Source organism: Chrysemys picta, chromosome 4, assembly GCF_011386835.1.
Source record: "Chrysemys picta bellii isolate R12L10 chromosome 4, ASM1138683v2, whole genome shotgun sequence".
NCBI classification, from domain to species: domain Eukaryota; kingdom Metazoa; phylum Chordata; order Testudines; family Emydidae; genus Chrysemys; species Chrysemys picta.
Genome location: NC_088794.1, coordinates 99132032 through 99156301, shown reverse-complemented (window position 1 = coordinate 99156301; position 24270 = coordinate 99132032). Strand labels below are relative to the sequence as shown.

The 24270-nt window shown below is 39.5% G+C and overlaps 1 protein-coding gene across 6 annotated transcripts in view; it reads right to left on the bottom strand.

The window, feature by feature from the left end:
• FMN1 (formin 1) overlaps positions 1-24270 on the bottom strand; it is a 393438-nt gene that overhangs the window by 158848 nt on the left and 210320 nt on the right. For all 6 annotated transcript variants that reach the window (XM_065595382.1, XM_005309777.5, XM_008174656.4 and 3 more), the window contains 2 exons: positions 14966-15756; positions 11488-11638 (listed from right to left, as the gene is read on the bottom strand). In XM_065595382.1, the coding sequence (XP_065451454.1) occupies positions 11488-11638; positions 14966-15756 (942 nt within the window). The remainder of the gene's footprint in view (positions 1-11487; positions 11639-14965; positions 15757-24270) is intronic.

Sequence of the window (24270 nt, the reverse complement as noted above, 5' to 3'; positions counted from 1 at the left end):
AGTTTATTTTTTAACCAGAATATTAAGTGCTGTACTCTATGATACTGTGGGATTCTCAAGCCCAGACTAGTAAAGCATGCACTGAGACAAGCAGGAAGTAAATGTTTGACTAGATACATATGACTGGTGGGTTATTTTATTAAGGGGCCTGGGGTCTTGAGAGGGTGGGAAGGGGAATGAAAAAAGAAGAATAGTTCTACATAAATCCACAATAAGCCTTCCATTACCATCAAGTAACACACCACACTGTTGTTAAGTAAAATAACTCCCTGTTGGATTGCAAGGAGCCCACCGTGATTGATCCATTGGAGCTAGCCAGCAGACATTTGGGATTTCAGAGAGACAATGAAAAACACAAGACTATACAAGGGGATCAAACTGTCTGTAAGATTTTCAAGTGGTACTGTGGCCTGGTAACTAGCCATTTATCAGAAACTCATGGAACCTTACATAAGCAAAGCTTTAGTTCTAGGATTTCAGTTAACTTCTAAAATCTTTTTTTTTTTTTGTATTTTAAAAGTGATTAATTGATAAGAAGTTTCGTATTACTGATAAGGTGTTTTGAAAATTGCATGTACATATACAAAGAATTTTTTCCCCCCAAAGATACACTGTAATTCCACCACAAGTTACTGGGCTCAATGCAGGAATTACGGTGTAAATTTATATGGCCTATGTTACGCAAGAAATCAGACTAGATGATCATAATGGTCTCTTCTGCACTGTGTGCAGTAGTATTTGGACAACACAAATATGACTGGCAATACAGTCAAACCTCGCAATAACGCGCCCCACGATAATGCGAATTTGGATATAACGCAATCATAAGTTGGCTCCCCTTTAAGGCCGTAATACTGTTCATGTTTTGCCGGAATACTTTTTTTATGACATTTATAAATAAACCGCGTTCTTCCGGTCTTATAGGATAAAGTGACTCGTGGCCATTGCAGGCCCATTGCACTAGTTCTTGAGTTGTACAAGCGTATGGTGTTTGCCTATGAACTTGTTATTAATTTCCTATATTTAAAAAAATATTTTACCATTATGGATACGCCAGTTCGCAAATGCATGTCATTTTCTGCCCAAGAGAAACTGCACGCCCTGGATCAACTAAAGAAGGGCAAACAACAAACTCAGCTTGCTAGAGATCTAGGAATTAGCGAGTCCACTCTGCGAGGGTGGAAAAAAGAAGAAAAGCTCCGTAGCCTACCCTGCATTCTTGAAGAGGAAACTGGTTTACAGCATAAAAAGGTCAAGTTTGCTAATGACGAAAGCCTAGATTCAGCCTTGGTTTGTCCAGGCTCGCTCAGAAGGAGTTCCCATTTCTGTTCCTATTCTGAAAGCTCAAGCAGAGAAATTTGATCGCCTTATCAATGGAAATGAATCCAAATTTAAGGCGAGTAATGGCTGGTTGGACAGATTCAAGAAAAGGCACACTATAAGTCAAGTTCTTGTGTCTGGGGAAATCCGCTCAGCTGATGAGGAGGCTTCTGATTCCTACCCAATTGAGCTTAAAAAGTTGCTGGAGGAAGGTTGCTACACAGCTGATCAAGTTTACAACTGCGAGGAGACTGGTTTATGCTTTAAAAATGTTACCCGATCGCACCCTCGCAACCAGGAATGATAGTCACAAACAAGAAGGCTTTAAGCAGAGGAAGGACCGAGTCACTCTCTTGTTTTGCATCAACAAGTCTGGCAGCCACAAAGTCAGACATCTGATGATCGGAAAAGCAAGGTCTCCCAGATATTTTCATCATGTTAATATGAAGGCCCTTCTCTTTGAATACACCAACAGCAAGAATGCATGGATGAATAGCTCCATATTTGAAGACTGGTTCCATAAAACTTTTATGCCAGCCATTTGGGCTCATTTGTGAAAACTCAAGCAGGAGGGAAAAGATCACCTCCTGCTGGATAATTGCCCTGCCCACCCCCCCAGTGAAAAATCTTGTCAGTCATGATAGCAAGATTAAAGTCTCTTATCTCCCGAAAAATACTGTGTCAGAAATTCAGCCACTGGACCAAGGCATCATATTAGTATTTAAGCAAAACTATCGTCGCGAAATGATCAAGCAGATGGTAGTGGATAACAACTCCTCTGTCGACACATCACTGGCATCACTCAACTTGAAAGAAGTCTGTCATCTCAGCGGGAAAGCCTGGGATGCTATCTCTGCACGTTGCATTGAATGATGCTGGATAAAGGGTCTTGGTCCAACTTTTCCATCATCTACACATGATGATGGTAACGACAACGAGCCTGAATTTACAAGATTCATTGAAGACTATGTACGTTTAGCTGAAGAAGCACTCAGAGAATATGAGCACAGTCATCATGATATCCTCAACTGGTTTTCAGCAGATGACATCTGCCGCATATATGAACACATCTCAGATGACGAAATTGTTGCAAATGTCAGCAGGAAGAACGAAGCTGCACCATCAGAGCCCGAAACCAGTGGCGCTAATGACAACAACGACGATGGCACCTCAACTCCCCCACCAAAAGTATCCGAGGCAGTAAAGCACCTAGAAGCCTGTTTGAGGTGGCTGGAAACTCAAGACGTGGACAGCTTCAAAATCCTCCAACTCAGAAGCATTCTTGACTTTGCTAGAAGCCAACAGTCCGCGGCAAATAAGCAGACCATGCTAGATAGCTTTTTTAAGAAGTGATGAAATTTAAAATTATGGAGTCACTTTGCACTCTGTGCAATGATTAGTATAGTCGATTTCACATGTTTCTTTCATATATATGTAATTAAATTACTACTTTTGTGTTTAAAACATGCTGGGATAACCGTTGTTTTTTTTACAAGACTTAAACTGACGGTCTTGAAATGGTAAATTTCATAATCCCGCTATAAAGCGACGCCCCATTTATCGCAATAGAATTTTTTGGACCCCAATTATCACGGGGTTTCACTGCATGTATTGGGCATAACCATAATAAATATAAATTACAGTATATCATAGTTTTAGGCCCAAATCACTGAAAACAGCTAGCATGAATAAATCAAACTACCATATATACTCGTTCATAAGCCGAATTTTTTTAATAAAAAAGGGAAGCACCAGAGATGGGGGTTGGCCTATGAACGGGTATAGAGAGGGAGAGGTGGGACACAGCCCCTCCCCCAAAAGAGGGAGCAAGGAGAGGCAGCACAGCCGGCAGAGCCAGAAGGGAAGAGGCGGGGCCAGAGTCTCTCCGCTTCTGGCCATGCTGCTCTCCCCCCAGCCTCCGAAGCAGCTGCAGCTCCGGGGCTGGCAGGCTGCAGCCGTGCCGCTTGGTCCCACCCCCCAGAGCAGGCTGTGGCCATGCCACCCGGTCTGACCCACTGGAGCAGGCTGCGGCCACGCTGCCCAGCCTGCTGGAGCAGCTCCAGCCAGGCCAGAGACATCCTCCCCTGGCCCTCCCCAGATAAGGAGGGAAGGGATGGGACAGGGAGAGTGTGGGGGTCCTGGGCTAGGGGTGGGGTGATGTGAGGGGTGGTCACAGGGCTAACTCTCCTGAGCCCCAGCTTTTCCCCCCCAAAATATTTCCCCACCAGTTGCTGTACCGGCCTGTCAGGGTAAGCAGCTGGTGCACCGGGACACTTTGTTTACTTAGGTTTACCTCCGTGCCTGCGGACACTCAAGGTAAACAAACCATCTCAGCCCACCAGTGGCTTATCCTGATGGCCCGGGAGCCAAAGTTTACTAACCCCTGAATTATAGGGTCGGCTTATGAACGTGTCATAAAAATGTCCCATTTTTACTTATCCATCGGGGGGAAGGGGGTGGGCTTATAAACGAACCGGCTTATGCTCGACTATATACGGTAAATATTTTCATTTTCACTCACACGTCTACAACTAAGTGTAGGTCATTTATGGTTAGACTAGCCTAAGGCCTGTTTTCCTAGCCAATTAAGTAGTGCCAAATAACTACATTTCCACTGTATTAAAACAGTGCATTACTCTGAAGCAATTTAACAATCCTGTAGGCACAGTTTTTTCAAATCACATATATGGTCATATAAGCACCCGTAATATTCTAGCAGCGTAAATGGCTGGATATGGGTAGGGCGCTACCAAATTCACTGTCCATTTTGTCAATTTCACGGTCATGGGATTTTAAAAATTGTAAATTTCATGATTTCAGCTATCTAAATTTGAAATTTCATGATGTTGTAATTGTAGGGGTCCTGACTCAAAAAGGAGCTGTGGGAGAGTTGCAAGGTTATTGTAGGGGCGGTTGCAGTACTGCTACCCTTGCTTCTGCGCTGCTGCTGACGGCAGCACTGCCTTCAGATCTGAGCAGCTGGAGAGCGGTGGCTGCTGGCTGGGAGCCTAGCTCTGAAGGCAGAGCCGATGCCAGCAGCAGCGCAGAAGAAAGACTGTAATGATATGGTATTGCCACCCTTACTTCTGCACAATTGCTGGTGAGGTGCTGCCTTCAGAGCTGGGTTCCTGCCCAGCTCTGAGGTCAGTGCAGAAGGAAGGCTAAGCAATACCGTGTCCCCCCTAAGATAACCTTTTGACCCCCTGCAGCTCCCTTTTTGGGCCAGGACCCCCCAATTTGAGAAACCCTGGTCTCCCCCATGAAATCTGTACCATATAGGGTAAAAGCACACAAAAAACCCGATTTCACAGGGGGATTTCACAATCTATGATGCATTTTTCATTTTTCATGGCCATGAATTCGGTAGAGCCCCAAATATGGGATCTGGGAATCAAAATATGTATTTTTACTAGGGCTGTCAATTAATCACAGTTAACGCACATGATTAACTCAAAAAACATTAATCACGATTAAAAAATTAATCACAATTAATCGCAGTTTTAATCACCATGTTAAACAATAGAATACCAATTAAAATTTATTAAATATTTTAGGATGTTTTTCTACATTTTCAAATATATTGATTTCAATTACATCACAGAATACAAAGTGTACACTGAAAGAAACAATTTTTAAATTCACCTCTTTCAAGTACTGTAGTGCAATCTCTTTGTTGTAAAAGTGTAATTTACAAATGTAGATTTTTTTTGTTACATAACTGCACTCAAAAACAAACCAATGCAAAACTTTAGCGCCTACTAGTCCACTCAGTCCTACTTCTCGTTCAGCCATTCACTAAGACAAACAAGTTTGTTTACATTTATGGGAGATAATGCTGCCCACTTCTTATTTACAATGTCACCAGAAAGTGAGAACAGGCATTCGCATGGACTTTTGTAGCCGGCATTGCAAGGTATTTACATGCCCGATATGCTAAACATTCGTATGCCCCTTCATGCTTCGGCCACCATTCCAGAGGACATGCTTCTATGCTGATGACGCTCATTAAAAAAATAATGTGTTAATTAAGTTTGTGGCTGAACTCCTTGGGGGAGAATTGTATGTCTCCTGCTCTGTTTTACCTGCATTCTGCCATATATTTTATGTTATAGTAGTCTCGGATGAGGACTCAGAACATGTTCATTTTAAGAACACTTTCACTGCAGATTTGACAAAACGCAAAGAAGGTACCAATCTGAGATTTCTAAAGATAGCTAAATCTCTCGACTCAAGGTTTAAGAATCTGAAGTGCCTTCCAAAATCTGAGAAGGACGAGGTATGGAGTATGCTTTCAGAAGTCTTAAAAAAGCAACACTCTGATGAGGAAACTACAGAACCCGAACCACCAAAAAAAAAAAATTAACCTTCTGCTGGTGGCATTTGACTCGGATGATGAAAATGAACATGTGTCGGTCCACGCTGCTTTGGATCGTTATCGAGCATAACTCGTCATCAGCATGGACACATGTCCTATGGAATGGTGCCTGAAGCATGAAGGGACATATGAATCTTTAGAGCATCTGGCATGTAAATATCTTGTGACACTGGTTACAGAGTGCCATGAAAACACCTGTTCTCACTTTCAGGTGACATTGTGAACAAGAACCGGGCAGCATTATCTCCTGCAAATGTAAATAAACTTGTTTGTCTGAGCGATTGGCTGAACAAGAAAAGGACTGGGTGGACTTGCAGGCTCTAAAGTTTTACATTGTTTGTTTTTGAGTGTAGTTATGTAACAAAAAAATCTACATTTGTAAGTTGCACTTTCACGACAAAGATTGCACTACAGTACTTGAAGTGAAAAATTTCTTTTGGTTTTTTTTTTACAGTGCAAATACTTGTAATAAAAATAAATATAAAGTGAGCACTGTGCACTTTATATTCTGTGTTACATGAAAATGTAGTAAACATACTAAAATATTTAAATAAATGGGATTCTATTATTAACAGTGCAATTAATCGTGATTAATCACGATTAATTTTTTTAATAGCACAATTAATCGCATTTACATTTTTTAATTGATTGACAGCCCTAGTTTTTACTTTTTTATTCTGGTGGGTGACTTCCAAAGTTCATCTCTTATCTGCTTCCTCAAGTGAGGTTTTTTTTCATATTTTCACCCTAGTTTTTCATGTCTGTTTATCTATATTTTTACACTCTACTTGTTTCAGTAATCTCAGTAAACCCTATTCCATATTTTTAAAAATAAATGTTGAAGTTGATCTACATTGAAATGCAAATGAAGAATCATTCATACATCCAGATAAACAAGGGACCATATAGTGTGTGAAAAAATAGATAAGGTTTCCCACAAAAGGTGGGCATCATATTATTTGCCACCTATACTGTATGTATGTAATCCTACTAGAAATTAGGTTCTGGACAAAGAGTAAAGAAAAAAAATACAGCAAAGAACTACTGTATTAGGCATAACAAATTAGGATTCAGTTTTTGTTTTACCAAAAGGGGTAGGTGAGGAAGTGAACAGGAATATGTATTTGCTCTTCAGAACAGAAGACTAATGCTCTCCGTATTTTGGTCCAGCATACCTGAAATTTAGGGATGTTACATGTATGAGTTGGAGTAGGAAATACAAATAAATGTAAAAAATTTATCTAATTTCTTCATAAAAGCCTGTGTTCATAGCATTATGTTCAAGAGACTTTTAAAGTCTATATTTTCCAACTAGATGGTAAAATGTTTTCTTATGGATCAAATTCAGTGAAATGTAGAATAAATCTCTCCTTTCAATCTTTGACTATTCAAAAGCAAATTTAGAAAGTGGGTATCAGGAATTTGCATTACTGTACTAATTGGATTTACTTCTAAAACTGAGTACTGAACACCATTCATACTCTAAAGATTTATAAAGTAAAATATGATAGGAAGAATTTTTCTTATATGAACAGGTGTGTCCAGGTTAAATAATAATAGTAAACATGTAAAAAACCCAAATAGTTTAATATCCTTAAAATGCATTTATATAGATCACAAAACCAATCTTCCTCTCTATTAACACATTATTTGGAGTTTTATAATTGTTAAGTGCTATTTATACTTAGATTAATTACTGTGTTAAGACAAATAATTTCTGATCAAAATGTTTTAAATATCTGGAGGTTGTCAAACTTTGTTTTTCTAATTATGTATGATAAAGGCAAAGATTATATCCAAGGTGCCCTCTTGTGGCTCAAATCAGGGAAACTCAACTGAGCTTATGTCATATAATATATAATAATGTATTGTTATGAGACTTCTGCAGTAACAAAACAATGTCAGTCACTTCATGGACTAACTCTCTTTCTTCTTTGTCAGGCTCCTAATTTTACTTTAAAATCATATTTCTGTGTCCACTTTTTAAAGTGTGAGTAACAAATAAGATAATATGGCAACTGTGAATATATCTGAAAGTGTCTAGTGGCACTGTCACTTTAACTGTACTGGGCCTTTTAGGATAAATACAAGCGGCATGGATTTTTTATCATTCTTTTGTAAGATCCCTTGAACAGCTCACATGGCTGCAGACCTTATGCTTGCGATGACATTAAATCTTCCAAGATTAAACATAAACCTGAATTTGGATAGCTAGCTAAGGATGAAAAGGCAAATACCTATTCAGCTATTTTGCTTTAAAACACAATTACTTATAATTTGTATGTCTATGTATACTCTAATCAAGAGCAAAATAGACTGTATAGAGCAGGGGCCGGCAACCTTTCAGAAGCGGTGTGCCGAGTCTTCATTTATTCACTTTAATTTAAGGTTTCGCGTGCCGGTAATACATTTTAACGTTTTTTAGAAGGTCTGCCTCTATAAGTCTATATATTATATAACTAAACTACTGTTATGTGTAAAATAAACAAGGTTTTCAAAATGTTTAAGAAGCTTCATTTAAAATTAAATTAAAATGCTGATCTTATGCCGCCAGCCTGTTCAGCCCACTGCCGGCCTGGGGTTCTGTTCACCTAGGCCGGCAGTGGGCTGAGCGGGGCCTGCAGCCGGGACCCCGGCTGGCAAGGGGCCGGCAGCCAGAACCCCAGACCGGCAGCGGGCTGAGCGGGGCCGGCACCCCAGACCAGCAGCAGGCTGAGTGGCTCAGCCTGCTGCCGGTCTGGGGTTCCGTCCGCTGGCTCCTACCAGCCAGGGTCTCGGCTGCCGGTCCCGCTCAGCCTGCTGCCAGTCTGGGGTCCCGGCCCTGCCCACGTAGGGTGGGTACCTACCTTCTCCCTGGTTCTGGCCCATTCTTTTCCTCTGCACTGAGCTGAGGGTGGGGGTTCACTGAGCACAGGGCTAGGGGTGAAGGAGCAGGCTGGGGGTTAGAGTGTAGGGTCTGGCCAGGAGCTAGAATGAGGGAGGGGGCTCAGGGTTGGGGCAGGAGGTTTGGGTGTGGAGCGCTTACCTGGGCAGCTCCCATATGGTGCAAGGGATGCAGGTGGGAATGTGTGTGTGTGGGGGGGTGCAGGAGCTCCCATTTGGTGCTCAGGGTGGGGGGTGGGGATGTGGAGGGGGATGGGGATGTGTGGGGAGTGCAGGAGTCAGGGCAGGGTGTGTGTGAGGAGGGTGCAGGAGTCAGGGCAGAGGGCTGGGGGCATGTGAGGGGGGTGCAGGAGTCAGGGCATTGGGTGTGGGGGGATGGGTATGTGTGGGGGGTTCCAGAGTCAGGGCTGGGGTCGTGGGGGGGTGCAGGGGGCTGCGGTGTGAGGGTGGCACAGGGGTCAGGGCAGATGGCTGGGGGCATGGGAGGGGGTTCAGGAATCAGGGCATGGGGTGTGGGGGGGCTGGGTATGTGTGGAGGGTGCCAGAGTCAGGGCTGGGTCATGGGGGGGGGGTGCAGGGGGTGCTGGGGTCAGGGTAGACAGCTGGGGGGTGGGATGGGATTGGGGGGGGTGCTCCTAACCCCCTGCCCTGAGCGGCTCACAGCAGGGGGCTGGAGGAATACGCCCTGATTCCACCCCCCTTCCCCAAGGCCCCGGTCCTGCCTCTTCTCCACCTCCTTCCCGGTCTGAGCAGCGAGGGCACTGGGGCTCCTCTTCTCCCCTCCCTCGCAAGGGCCATCGGCGGCAGGGAGGGAGAGGAGGTGGGGCATGACGCAGCACAATGGGGGAAGGGGCGGGGGAGGGGGAAGCTTGGCTGCCAGCGGAACGTGCCCTACAGCAGCAGCCAGCAGAACCAAGCTTGCTTCTGCGCCCTTCCCCCGCCAGAGAGAGCGGTAGGCGGGGGGCGGAGAAGAGCGAGCTGTGCCGGGCAGGATTTTTAATGGCACGCTGCTGCCTGCCAGGGTCCTGGCCGTCGGCCCCACTCAGCCCGCTGCCGGGGTTTGGCAATGGGCTGAGCGGGGCAAGTGGCTGCCACAGCGTGCCATTAAAAATCGGCTCCCGTGCCGTCTTTGGCACGCATGCCATAGGTTGCCAACCCCTGGTATAGGGCCTGGCTTCTAATATGAGAGTTAAACCTACACCCTCATGGCCCAGAATCAAGAAGGCTTGACTCTACACACACTGTTCGCTAATTGTGGCCCATAGACCACTGGTTGTCTGCAGAGATGCTACTGGTTGCCCATAGGGAAATAGCAGATCCCTTATTGCTGGCTCCTACTTGCAGAGAAAAGGCTGGGCAACCAAAGTAACCGAAAATGAGGCAGAGCCATCCTAGGTGCCCTCACTAATGGCTACTGCTATATAACAGTAGCAAAGGAAACAGGAACTCAGGGACTGCAGCAATCAGTGGGATTGGAGCTGCCAGCCAACAGCAAGAACTACCATCAGGAGAGGAGCCAAAGTAACTAGTAGAAGAGGAATGTTCAGGGGACCAGGCAAGAAGTGTGTGGAGGATAATGGGTGCGGCCAGCCCTAGGCATTTTGCCTGCCAGGCTGGAAAATGTTTTTGGTATGTTGATGCAAAACAAAAACAAATCAAACCCCCCCCCCCCCCCCCAGAATAAAGAAAGAAACAACCCTCACAGGCAGCCAATCAGTGGAGAGGGAAAAAACCACAGTGGTACCGCTTCCTTGCTTGCCCCTAAAACTGGTCCTGATAATGCAACCAAAATGGCAGAGGAGCATGCACATGAGACCAAGCAAAGAGAAAAGAATGGAAGAGGGGGATGAAACAAAGAACAAAATGAAGTAGCGTTATTAACTTTTTTCAAAGAGAACATCAAGCCCTGCATAGCAAATAAATAGAGGAAATGATTTAAAATATTTTGCTTTAAATTGTAAATATATTTGAAGTGTACACCTACACATACACAATGCTCAAGGCCATTCATTTTCAGTTTTTATTTTGTTTAAAATTTCCTGGGAACATGTCAGTGTTTGTAATAAAAATTTAAAAAAAGGTGAAAAATCAGTGAAAAAATTAACTTTATAGTTTTCTGGATAAATATTGGGGTTAATATTGGGATATGGAAGGACAGAAAAAAGCAACAAATAGAGAAAAGTAAAAGTATTAAAAATAAAAGCAGTTTAATGCTGTGGTTTATTTAATGAACTGTACATTAACAGTATGTACACATGCACACACAGGAGAGAGAGAGTGTATGTATGTATATCTTCCACTACATTGCCTTATTTTAATAGACAGCCTCACATTTACACTTAGACTAAATTATGATTAACATCTAATTAATATCTAATGTAACGTGTTGGATTTTTTGTAACAATCAATATTTCTATGTATCTAGGTGGTCGAAAATTTGCGTGTAAATCACTAAGAACCAAATAATAGCATTTCTAAAACCTGGGAATTTTTCAGTAAAAACAAAAAGGGTCTTAATATTACTGTTGGTATGGACTCTTAAACATTTCTGTGATGTGAAGCATGCTCATTCTTTTATGCCTCACATTTTCACCAAAGTTACATCTTCTTTCAATACTTTGTTTTTGAACTTTTATTTTAAATATGCACAAAGATGTTAGGACGAAGAAATGCAAGTGGTCCTTTATAAAAACAGCAATGTGTAGATGGTGCACAGTGGTTTGACAATTCACTTATAAACAAAACAGAAAATCCATCTATTATACACTAACATAATAACAATTCTTGTTTTCATTTATTCACGTTTTGTTGGTAGTTTCTATCAAACAGAATGTAAATCACTGTTTTTTTAAAACATAGAAACATGAACACACTCAATAAAGAGAATGTAATTATGAAAAAAAGTATACCTTTTTGGCCTTTGTTTTCTTTTCATAAGACTCTGATAAGCGTTTTCTTTTTTCCTGAACTGCATCTTTGGAAAATAAATATTCAAATTCACTAGTATCAACTATGTCAGGTTCTTCCAATGAGTCCCATAAAGTTGGTATAGATGTTTTGCTAAAAACAAATAAATAAAATTAAAATTTCACAACAAATATTTACAAAAATATATTTTCATTAGATTTTAAAACCAGAACAGCAACTGAGTACAGCCAGCAGACAAATAACTTTTCCTCTTTTGTTTACTAGACTGGGTAGTGTCAAAAGAAATTGCAGAAGGCAGCACTAAAAAGTACTACAACACTTAAGTACTTATCTAAATTATTCAAGCCTACTGGTTATCAAAAATTACTATTTATTATTTGTACTGCACTAGAATGTTGGGTCACCAATCAAAGATCAGGATAATACCTTGTGAAAACAGGCTTTCAAGAGAATTCTCATTTCAGTTAGAGTATGTCAACACTGCATCTGGGAGGGTGTTTGACAGCCTGGGTAGACAGATGTGTGCTAACTCTATTTAAGCTTCCATGGTAAAAATAAAAGTGTAGCTGGGGTAGCATAGGCAGTAGCTCAGGCTAGACACCTGAGTACAAACCTTCCTGGTCCCCCTGGCTATGTACTTGGGCAGTTAGCCCAAGTCACTGCCTATGATACCCCCAGCTACACTGCTATTTTTAGCACATCAGGTCAAGCAAAGCTAGCATGTGTCTGCCTACCTGTGCTGGGAAGCATGTTCCCAGACGCTGTGTAGACATACCTTATATGGATGGAAATATTGCAACAGCAGCCTTGTGTTATTCTGGCTCATCTGCTTAGAACAAGGGAATGCACTATGCAAATGAAAAGTAATAAAAATAGTTGGCCAAACTTTTCTGAACCTCAAGGAAAAAGTTTTGTCTTATTTATCTTATCAGTGAGATTCAGTTCACTTCAGATGAAATGAAAATGGCTATGTGCTTTCTATTCACGATTACTACGAGTCTGAGGAACTGGAATGGGGGTCTACTAGCATTCTGAACCCCTTAATACACAGTAAGTTTTAAAGAGGGAAGGTAGTTTTGCTTTCACGCATCCTCCAAGAATGACTTGGTGCATGCAGAACTCACCCTCATTAGTGTTTAAACATAGAGATGTGTGAGTACAACTCTCCTGGCTTTATCCAAAGTTTGGGAAATCAAATACATAGCGCAACAAATTGAGCACTTCAGTACTGAATTGCTTTAGTTCTGAAACTGCAATACTTAAGGAAGGAAGGAAGGAAGGAAGGAAGTGGGATAAAATTATCCTCAGACTATTCTTAACTTCTATTGATAAGCTTGAAATTCTGAGTCTATTTCTTCCAGCAGGTGTCACTAACAGGCAATGGTATTATTAACAGTCATGAAATGAGGTGGAATTGCAGTGGGGGGAAAATACTGCGTAAATATGCACATGGCTGCTGTCATCAAATGATTACTCTGATTAGGTGCAATATGTAACAGAATTTAATATATATCCAGAGAGGGGGGGAGGGGAAGAAGGAATAAGCTAAAAGAATGCAAATAATTATTTTCTATCCATTTGTGATTCATTTACCCTCTTTCCAGTGGGACTGCCAGTACTTTTGTAATTGGATATCAAGACTGGATATCTTTCTAAAAGATATAGTGTAGCTCAAACAGAAGTTATGGGCTTGATGCAGAAATCACTGGATGAGGTTCTATGGCCTGTGCATGGAGAAGGTCAGACTAAATGATCACAAAGGCACTAACATCTATTTCTCAGCACACACACTCTACACGATACCGAATACGTACGTTTAATTTTGGGAATGTAGTCCAAAAAATATGAAACTCCCCATTCCAAATATTTTGTTCCCTTTATGTTAGAAATCCTTTTCACTGTAAAGTGAACTGACTTTTTATTAAACACTTCATTTTTCTACCTGATATTTCACACTGATGATCCCAAATTATATTATTTGTGTTATACTGGAAATAAAATTGTAGAATTACTGATTCCCTCAGAGGCCTCACCAAAAAAATGAAATGACGCTTTCATCAGAATAAACTCAACAAGGTTGAAATAAATAAAATACTTTCAGATTTAAGCACATTTTAACAACCTAATCAGATGTTCATTTTACTGTAACAGATCATTCATCAGAAGAGTAGCCGTGCTAGTCTGTATCCACAAAAATGAGGAGTCTGGTGGCACCTTAAAGACTAAAGATCATTTATATGATTTTAAAATTAATAAACTAAAATATTTTTTAAAAGTAAATATATTTTTGTCTAAAATGTACTTCAGAAATAAACCTTTTATTTTAATGTATAAACCAAAGATTAGAGAGTATCCTGTCTGTGCTACTGCACTGATATGCCTACACGCCTGTTCCAAAATCATAGATGCATAGATTTTTAAGGCCAGAAGGAACCACAGGGATCATCTAATTTCACCTACTGCATGACACAGCCATATAATTTCACCTTAATTCCTGCAACTTCTGGTTGAGCTAGAAATACTTTGCTCCGAATCAGAAGGGAATCCTCCTTTTAGCTAAGTCACTTTGAGTTCTTTCCTACTGTAATTAACCACAAGAAATGTCAGAGAACATAGCAGAACTTGAAAGAAATCTTCAGAAAATGAACTCTGAAAAGCAGAAGTGTCTATGTCTCTCTGTCTTTTCACTGAGTGGTGCTGTAAGCAGAGCTGGTGAGGAAAATGCCAATTCATCAAACCTAACATTTTTCATGGAAACATGTCAGGTTTGATGAACTTTTGACAACCACCTGGCAGGCTACTAGGAACCCAGGGCTTCCAGAATCTGTGAGGCCAGTCTCACCAGGCAGATTGCCTTGGAATTGCAGCCTTATGTGGACTGCCCCAGGGCTTCCAGACTCCCAGGCCAGTTGGCAGCCCAGAGATTCTTCAAACAATTATGCATATACTTAACTGTACTCCCTTGGACTCCCACAGAACTATTCACAGAAGTTAAACATAGATAACTAGTTGCAGGATTGGGACCAAAGAGGACAACACACTCCCTGCCCTAAAGATCCTGCAATCTAAAATGACAAGACAGGCAAGCAATAATAGACAAACTCTCTGAAGCGATATTGGATACACATCCTCTGCTTTTTATTTTACCCTGTGCCTATTTGCTATATTTGTCAATCTTGCCTATGACCTACTACTTTTAAACTTTTACAAATTTTAGTTATAGTTTTCCATTTTAAAAGCCATTGCTTATTATCTATTGTGCTTTTTAAAGCTTGGCCTATCTTCTGATTTTTTTAAAAAACTTTTTTTCCTTTCATATTCCTGTTTTTTCTGGGGGGGGGGGGGCTCTATCTTTAACTCTTCTTTGTTGTCTTTAAAAACAACAACAACAACGCTGTACATGCTCATCCTCACGATACATAAATTATATCTATAAATCCAAATAAAATAACTTTTTACCTGCTGTCTTTGATTTGTATCCTAGTCCAGTACAAAGGCTTCATGGGACAGTTAGGTTCAATGGCAGGCTTTCGAGGACCTTGGTTTGAAGACAGAGTGCTATTGAAAAAGAACCCAGGAGGTGGCGGTGGAGGAGGAGGCCCATTTCCCGGTAGAGGTGGCCCAGAGCCAGGCAGGGGAGGTGGACCAGGAGGCCCAAAACCTGGGAGTGGTGGTGGTGGTGGCGGCGGCAGTGGCGGCGGTGGAAGATTCCCACAACCTGAAGGAAGTGGCAGTGGCCCAGATCCAAACTGGGATGTCAATGGAGTGGATGCCAAATCTGGTAACAAGGGAGGTGGTGGAGGAACTAAAGCTGGTAGTGAAAGTTCAGGAAGAGGAGGTGGTGGGGGTGGTGGTAGAGATACTAACATTGGTTTCTGTTCACAAGATGCGAGACTTTCTGAAATCTGTGTACAGTGACATGGTTCCTTATTGTCATTTGGGACAGAAATACTATGATTTAAAGAAGAAATATTAAGCTTTTTAGGTACCATTTGGTTATTCTTCACTGGTATATTTTCCTCTTTACTAGGCTTTATGAAGGTTTCTCTGTCAGTTTGTATATATACATTTCTGTACGTCTTTGGTGGGTTATCATCTTCAGTGGATACACAGACGTCCTTTGCTTCCTCATTTCTTCTATTTAAGTTGTTTTCCAGTTCATTCTTGAGATTTGCAATGGTTTCCTCAAGCTTTGTGTTCGATACAGCATGCTCTCCACGAATATGAAAGATCTGGAGTTCAAACTGAGACTGTGGAAAAACAACAGAAAACACCATGTAAAAACTGTGTATAATTAGGTATTAGATAAGGATGTGACACACTTTAGTCAGATATACTGCATACTAAAAGAGAGGAGAATTTTACAGGTCTCTGAGTTCCAAAATTCTTTCGTTCATCTATGAAAATTCCTAGACTTAATTAAATTTAGGAAATGTAAAGGATTTTACTTCTGTGTAAAGCACATGAATAATTACTCAGAATACATCAAAAATGCAGTTTGCTAACTAAGGTCTAGATTGTAACTTGCCTTAATGCAAACATGTAAGACCCCCTCTCTCAGCCTTAAGCAGCATCAGTGCTTTCAGACTCTTGTATCCGGAACCAGGTTTGGAGGGAGCACAGCATCTGAACACCAGGTGCTCCTTCCAGGGAACAAATGGGTGGGGAAAGGAAAGCACCAATGCTCCGCCTTCCCTGAGTGCTCTCTTGCAGAGCTGGCAGGGTGCATAGAGGGAAGAAACCTGCAACCTTTCAAGGACTGAAGTAAATTACCTCCTTTCACCTTCCCTCCACCAGAACACGGGAGGATATGTGGATCCAAGTAATTCAGTCTAACTGTAAATGAGTGTTACCTGGTTGCATTAAAAAGAAAATCCTTTGCCTATATACAAAACTTTTGATTCCTTTCTGCATTTCATTTTTTTAATTGGTGCTTTTGAATTGGCCTTTTTTAAGTTTTTCACTTTTATCCATTTGTATTGACTATACATTGTCATTAACATCCATTTCAGCTGGTTTTCTTTTTATGTTCACTAATATTAATTTTTTGTTCATTGTTTGCTTGTTTATTGGCTTTATTCTTTGCTGGTTTTATCTTAAAATCAGTACTGTACTTTTGGACATTATTTAACCCTTTTTTAATATTAAAAAATTAAAATGATTCAATTAATACTATTTACAATGTTTAATTAGAAATATCTGGTTTAAATGGTTTCAGATTTCATGTCACATGCATTGTATTCAGTGCTAGCTCTCACAGATACACAGTATATGCTTAACATACTGAGAAATTAGAGAACAATTTGAACACTATACAACCTCTCCAAAAACTCCCCTTTTCTAAACTCTTTACAGGAGTTTTTAAAATTCCTTCTTTCTTAAAAACAATACTAGAGTATTAAAAGTACTCCCCACCAACAATTGCTCTCTTTACAAACATAAACCCCCCACCTTCACGTGTACAATTTTTATTTAAAAATTTAAAATGCCATATTTTTTCAAAAGGCAATTTAATCTACAGCTAGTACAATCAACCTTTGGACCCAAAGTGGTATTAAAGAGATTTTGTTGTGAAAAGTACAAATGACAGGCATTTAAAAAAAATCTAAACAATGAAGAAAAACTAAACTTTCATATCACAAAACTTTGGTTTTTATGCTATGAAATTAAATGGATGTAGAGTGTTACAAATAGTCTATGGCAGTCACCTGTATTATAGTAATGAATGTGATAAAAAATACAAAATGTGTGATCATTCAAACATCTCTGCAAAGTAATCAGATAGTGATGAGCTTAACAAAAAACAACTACAACATCAAAAACACTTCCCCTCCCAGTCACTAGTGAAAAGCTCACACAAATAAAAAAGGAACATTATTGATTGACGGGGAGACTCTTAAATTGACTATATATCAAGTGCTGTCAAAAGTGAACGAAAGGACAGATTGAGTAAATGCTCCTTTTCTCTATAAAAATGTATAAAGCCAGAGAAAGTGAACTAAGAACTTAACACTGCAAACACTAGCAGACTTTGCTTTTTACTGTAAGTAATCCCATTTTGTCAGTTTTTAGAACTACACTAAGTAGTATAAATATTTGCAAGATCAGGCCCTTGGATACAAATGTCTCTAAAGTTTCACATCCTATGATACTGTAAACTTTTTGGTCCTCTCAAATATAGTCGTCAGCACACCGAAAGGCATTTAAAAACAACAGACCACTTCAAGCTCTGTTTCCCCCCATTGTACTGCTTCTCTACCAAAGTTTATTGTGATTTATTTTAGTTACTAGTTCAAACACTCCCCCCACCCCACCCCAACTCAAGGATCTGATCTGTATATGAGGTAATGTCTTTGAAAATGTTTTATCATAGTATTTTTCCTTACTGTTTTAACATAAAAAAATTCCCAACAGAACAAAATGGGCGAATAAAACTATTTGCTTTTCAAAGTGAAAGCTTTTCCTACTGTAAAACCAGAGCAGTGTCCTTTAAAAAAAAATCTCTAAGACAAGCAAAGTAAATTGTCTAAACTACTTGATGGATTTAATTAGGTACCAAAGCAATTGTGATGGGTGTGTGTGTGTGTGTGTGTGTGTGTGTGTTTTAATATACAGTGTGGTTTAAAACTATTGCTTTGACTCAAAGAAAACTGTCTCTTAGGTGATAATTTTATGCTTTGTCTTTTGCTTTTTTATTAGTTTATATGTTTTTTTTTAAATAACTGTCCACTGTAAGAAACAACAGAATTATTTTTTTCAGCCAAGTATGATTTGTCATATTTTTCTCTGGATTTTTAAGGTCAAACTGTAAGGAACAGAATCCCCAAAACTTTGTTTTTTTCCCTAAATATTTTACTATAGAGGTATCTTACACTGAGATTTAACATTTATCATCAGGCAAAATCACACAGGCGAAAAGAAAAGTAGCTCCAACAATATTATATATTGGAAATCTCACCTGCAGAGGATCTAGTCAATAGAGAACTAAGAAAAAGAGTGTCCTTTTATAATGATGAACTGCATTTCAAGAGAGTAATAAACTACAGTCTCCAAAAGAGAAGTTTGCCTTGGTATTTACCTATGTTCATACTACCAACATCCCAGAAAAATATTGTTAACTGTTAACTGAAAAACTGTTCAAAAACATCATTACAGACAATTTTATTTTAGATAACTTCATATACAATACTATGTAACCATTTTCAGCAAAGCAAATTTAAAAAGTGGTTTTCAAATCCATTTGCCAGAAGCAGCATATGACTGTCTAGGTGATTTCTACCCCTGCTTCAGATGCCAGCTAAACATGAAATAAAAGATGAAAATCCTAATTTGAAATATTCTCCAAACCAAATCAGCGTGAAAATTTAGTGGCATCAAATATGGGATAACAACATTAATTAATTAATTAATAACATTACATTTACAGTCAACTTTTAATGTGAAGAAAATACTATTCTTTCTTTTACCTATAACAAGTGATAAAATATTATACTTTGACACATTCCTAATTCTATAGCTTTATAAACAAAATACAAAATGAAATAATGAAAGTGATTTTCAAATTGCTATCATTTATTAGGGGCTGCTTACAAGGATTTACCTAGCCAGATATCTGTACAACATATAGAGTATTCACCAACAAGCGTCCACACATTTGATCTAACATGGCTGGATTTAGTTCATATAAAGTTAACAGTGAAAAGCCTAAACTTGACACTTAAAGTGGTATTTAAGGCAACAACACAGGAAAAGCATTTGTAACTGAAGAAGCCAAGAACAGTACAATCTCATGACAAAGAAGTAAAAAAATCTCTAGAACTATCTTCTCATTTTGATGTCTCTGGTACCTCCAATGATGGCCTGAAAAGAGTGGGCTGTTGGAATCACTGCCCATTATGTATAAAAACTTTCTGACAAAATCGATATGACTGCCTGCAAAAGGGACTCTACACATTGGAACCAGAGCAGAGTGAAGTATTTTTTCTTGCTTTGTCCACAGTAAACATGTGTTTAAAAAAAAGTGGAAAAACTGATGTTGTTACGAACCTTGTTTGTGCCAAACGCTGTGGAAAAACTGTTTATTAGTAATTCGGTTTTATGAAAATTCTCTTGCAGAGCCAAGGACAGTGAGATTATCTGGATTATCTGCCACAGAGTTTGGACCAGACTGGAGACTAATCAGATGTCTGTGCCTAATTCCTCCCCCCCGCCACCCATTTTTCTAAATCTTACGTTCCTATGTCAATTCTTGAAGTCCTACATTACATTTTTTTAATCTGCTTGTCCTTGTGTGTTCCCTCTCCTCCATCTTTGGATCTCTCCTTATGCAACGAGTAATCCACATTGATGAATTTAGGGGCTATTGCTTGCTGAAAGATAAACAATCTTTCAGATGAAATTATAAAGGCTATATATATACAGTAGATGCCACATATCATACTGCAAGTCATTCTACTGAATACATTTAGTTGCAACATCTGTAAATTCAAATTGCAAATGCATTTCTTGTTACCAAAATCCTAACTGGCTCATTAATGTGCTATAAAAACCACTAAGATATTTAAACGTACAACTATGTAAAACTCATAAAAAGGAAGATGCTAATAAAATATTTAAATATGAACAAAATCCAAATAAGTTCTGAAGATATTTATTGCGACAAGAAGGCAAACCGAGAAGCGAGACAAAATTTGATGTCTTTGGGAAGTTTTGTGTATATGCGCCTACCTGCAGCCAGGTCCACCCTCCCCTACCCAGCGCCTCCTGCCCACTGGCGGTCCTGCTGATCAACTTCTTCCCCTCCCTCCCAGTGCCTCCCACCCACCATGGATCAGCTGTTTTGGGGGAAAGGGTGGAGTGGAGATGGGGCCTGGGGCGGAGCAGGGGCAGGAAGAGGCAGGGCAGGGTGGAGGCTTGGGAGAAGGGGTGGACTGGGGGCGGGGCCTGGAGCAATGTGGGCATTGAACACAGTAGGAGCAAGGACGTTTTGTTTTGCACTATTGCGGCTGTAGGAGTTAAACATGGTTTCACAAACATGGAGCCGAACTATGCCTCCTTGATCTGTGTGTAGAGAATCCTTTCTGTGCAGATCTCTTCAGGTAGTTTATACCTGTAGCGCTTTGCTGTGAATTAGGGCATTGGTGTTTTATGGTGCTGTCAGCTTTCCTATATGACTACAGTACACCAGCATCCCAACATACAATGGATCGAATTTAGTGACTATGAATATATTTTTTTCTGTCCTAAATGCTGTAACTAGAAGTCATTTTTTTCAGGACTCTTAGATTTGAGAAGGTGAAATTGAGCAAATAGCTGTACATCACATTTTAAACAATTGATCAACTGATGGTTTTGTTTTCCTAAACTAAAAACAAAAACACCAACTGATACCATTATTAGGGTGTTAGGGTATTGTTAGGGTGAAGGTAACACCCTTACCATTTAAAAGCCTGGCATCAGGCAGAAACCTGGCTCTTTTTGGACAGCTACAGTTCTCTTCTCTTGCTGAAAAATCTTTTCACAGATGACATTCAATGATATTTAGTGGAACTGAGCCCGAAGGGCAAGAGAAATTTTACAGAGCCAAGACTATAGTAGAAACATGTCCCTATAACTCACTTCAGAAGCATAGTTTATATAAACCAAGCAACATTTCTGCTTAAGAACGCTGAGCTTGGAGTGTATGAACTACAGCTTTAGGAAAATGCTTCAAAAAGTTATAGTCCAATGCATTCCCCTATTTTAAAATTACATATTTTGTCTTGCTCACAGATGCAGAAATGGATTTCAAACAATTTATTGGGTGTTGCATTGAAAGGACTGGATAAATGCCACCAACACAGATGATAGCGTCACCAGATAAAAAAATATTCAGAATTCAAGATAGCACTGTTAGTTCAGTTAGGGCCAATAAATCACAGAAGTAATTCAAATGCTAGATATAAGCCATTTCATTTTACTTCTAGATACATATATACATTTGAGGTGTAGTTTTTTTGGCCCAGGGAAGAAAAATGAAGACCTCTAACAACTGCTCCCATGTGTAAGTAAGGAAATATAAACATGCATTATATAGGCACTTTGAGCTAATCTATAATTTAAATTATATTGAGATTTACTCTTACTGCAGGACTTAAACCCCTCTTTCAAAAAAATTTAATGACTGAATTTCTTCACCAAATTTGACCCATTAATTCTGCAAAGGATCATTCATTTTTCTCTCTCTTTTTCCAAGAGATGACTTTTCAAAGATTTAAAGAATGATTTTTAAATGTTCTTTTAAAAATTTGGGTCTGGGAGTCCAGGGTTTTGGGATTTTTTAAATTGTACCTCAAAATATGACAAACTATAGTTTGCACTAACATCAAACTTCATATACAAATGTCCCTGACATCTCAAGCACAGACCAATTTAAAATTTCAAAATTAAATATTTATTCATCTTATTCATCGCTTATTCATCTCCATAAGAGAAGAAGACAAAAGTGTCAATTTCCATTGCCTCCTTCCATTTCTCCAATATTATCACTCTGCCTCCATGCATCTTAGCACAGAGAGCCTGAATATCAATATCCTTTAAAAAGAAACCTGTAATTGAGGTATATAAAGGATCGTATATAGAGATGTGCATGCTAGTTCAGATAAGGTAAGAACTTATCTGAACCTTCACCTAAAAGTCAGAATGGATCTTTGAGGTTAAAAAACTCTCCATATACTTGGCTTATATATATATACTAGTTTGGCTCTACCATTCCTGGCTTCAACTAGATTGGAAACACTGAGTGAAAGGATATTATCACAATATTTCTGACTCTGCCAAAAACAAGATATACTGGATTTCTTACAAGAAAGTCTGTTCTCACAAGATTTCAAATTGAATTTGCAGACTAAAGGGGTGAGTTCTTCAGAAAAGTATGCATATGTAAATTCCGAAAGGCATCTGAAACAAACAAGGCCTCCTCAGTTTGGAAGTTTTCCTATCCTTAATGATTGCTAAGAGCCAGTAAAATGAATCCTCTCTGCAACTTCCAAATAATTTAAGAGTTAGATCGTTTTAAATCACTGGGGTTACTGCATGAGTAAGGATGTGGCCCCAAATGTTAATCACTAATCACACAATGAAAATTGCAAGGAAATAAAGGAACCATCAAGGTACCACAAATTTATCTAAATGCCAGTTTCACTTGACTGTTCTAGCCACACAATAAGCCAGCACTGACATAATAGTGGTGAATATATTTGTCTTTGTAGACATGAAACCACTTTGGCCAGCTAATTTTTTATTGTTTGAACAAATGTGCACAGTCCATAGCCATAGGTGCTGGAACTGGGGTGCTGGGGGTAAATGCTGCACCCCTGCCTTGAAGTGGTTTCCATTATATACAGCAGGGGTCGGCAAACTTTCAGAAGTGGTGTGCCAAGTCTTCCATTTATTCACTCTAATTTAAGATTTCGCGTGCCAGTAAACATTTTAACGTTTTTAGAAGGTCTTTTTCTATAAATCTATAATATATAACTAAACTATTGTTGTATGTAAAGTAAATACGGTTTTTAAAATGTTTAAGAAGCTTCATTTAAAATTAAATTAAAATGCAGAGCCCCCCGGACCGGTGGCCAGGACCCCGGCAGTGTGAGTGCCACTGAAAATCAGCTCGCGTGCCGCCTTCGGCACATGTGCCATAGGTTGCCTACCCCTGATATACAGGGTCTACAGATTGGTTCATTGGCTCTCAGCAACCCCACTGTACAGATTGTCCCAGGACCGCTGTCCATAGCCACCCTTTAAAACAACATGAGTCACAGCAATACGATATATCTGGTGTCGAATTCGAGACTGAATTTTAATAGAAAGAAAATAAATCAGTTGGTATACATATTTCTCATTTGAAACAGAGTTCTGGCATATAGTATCTTCTCATCCTCTCAAGCTTAGTGATAGACAAACTATAAGGTAAAAATTTTTAGTTTTCCACACAGACAGACTTCATACAACACAGTGGCTTCTTTTGAGTGCCAGAATTGCTGGCAACTTTACAAACTTATTCATTCAAAACTGTCACATACTGTATGCAGAAAAGGTTGTAAAAAAAGTGAGTTTGTCTGTACAGTAAAGAGCCTGTCTATTTAATTCTGATCTACAACGAACACATGCTGTACTTGTGACTCCAGGCAAAATGGATGCGGAAAGTTTAAGAAAAATAGACTTGTGCTGAGGGAAACTGTAAATAAGCACAGAGAACACTTTTTAATGAAATTAAAAAAACTGTTCACAAGTGCTCAGAAGCTATCAGGTAGAGCAAGAAAGAGCAGATTTTTAAAAAATATTTGTAAGGCACTTTGCAGATGAAAAACTGCCATGTAGATATTAAGTAGTATGATTACTAATAGGATCTAAAAAATAAGACAGGAAAACTGATGAACAGTGTAGACATTTTGTGTTTAAATATGAAAGGCACAAAATTATTATAGCTATGTCATATTTAAAGAGAGTGATAACTCTATATTAGTGAAATGGACTTTAAAATGTTTTTGAAAATTTTAATCACAAGCACATATACATAATTTGTATTTCATAGGAAAAATGCAATTTTACTTCACGGGAAGAGATAACAGCCTTATGCATACACCTCTACCCCGATATAACGCTGTCCTCGGGAGCCAAAAAATCTTACCGTGTTATAGGTGAAACCGCGTTATATAGAACTTGCTTTGATCTGCCAGAGTATGCAGCTCCGCCCCCCCAGAGCACTGCTTTACCGCGTTATA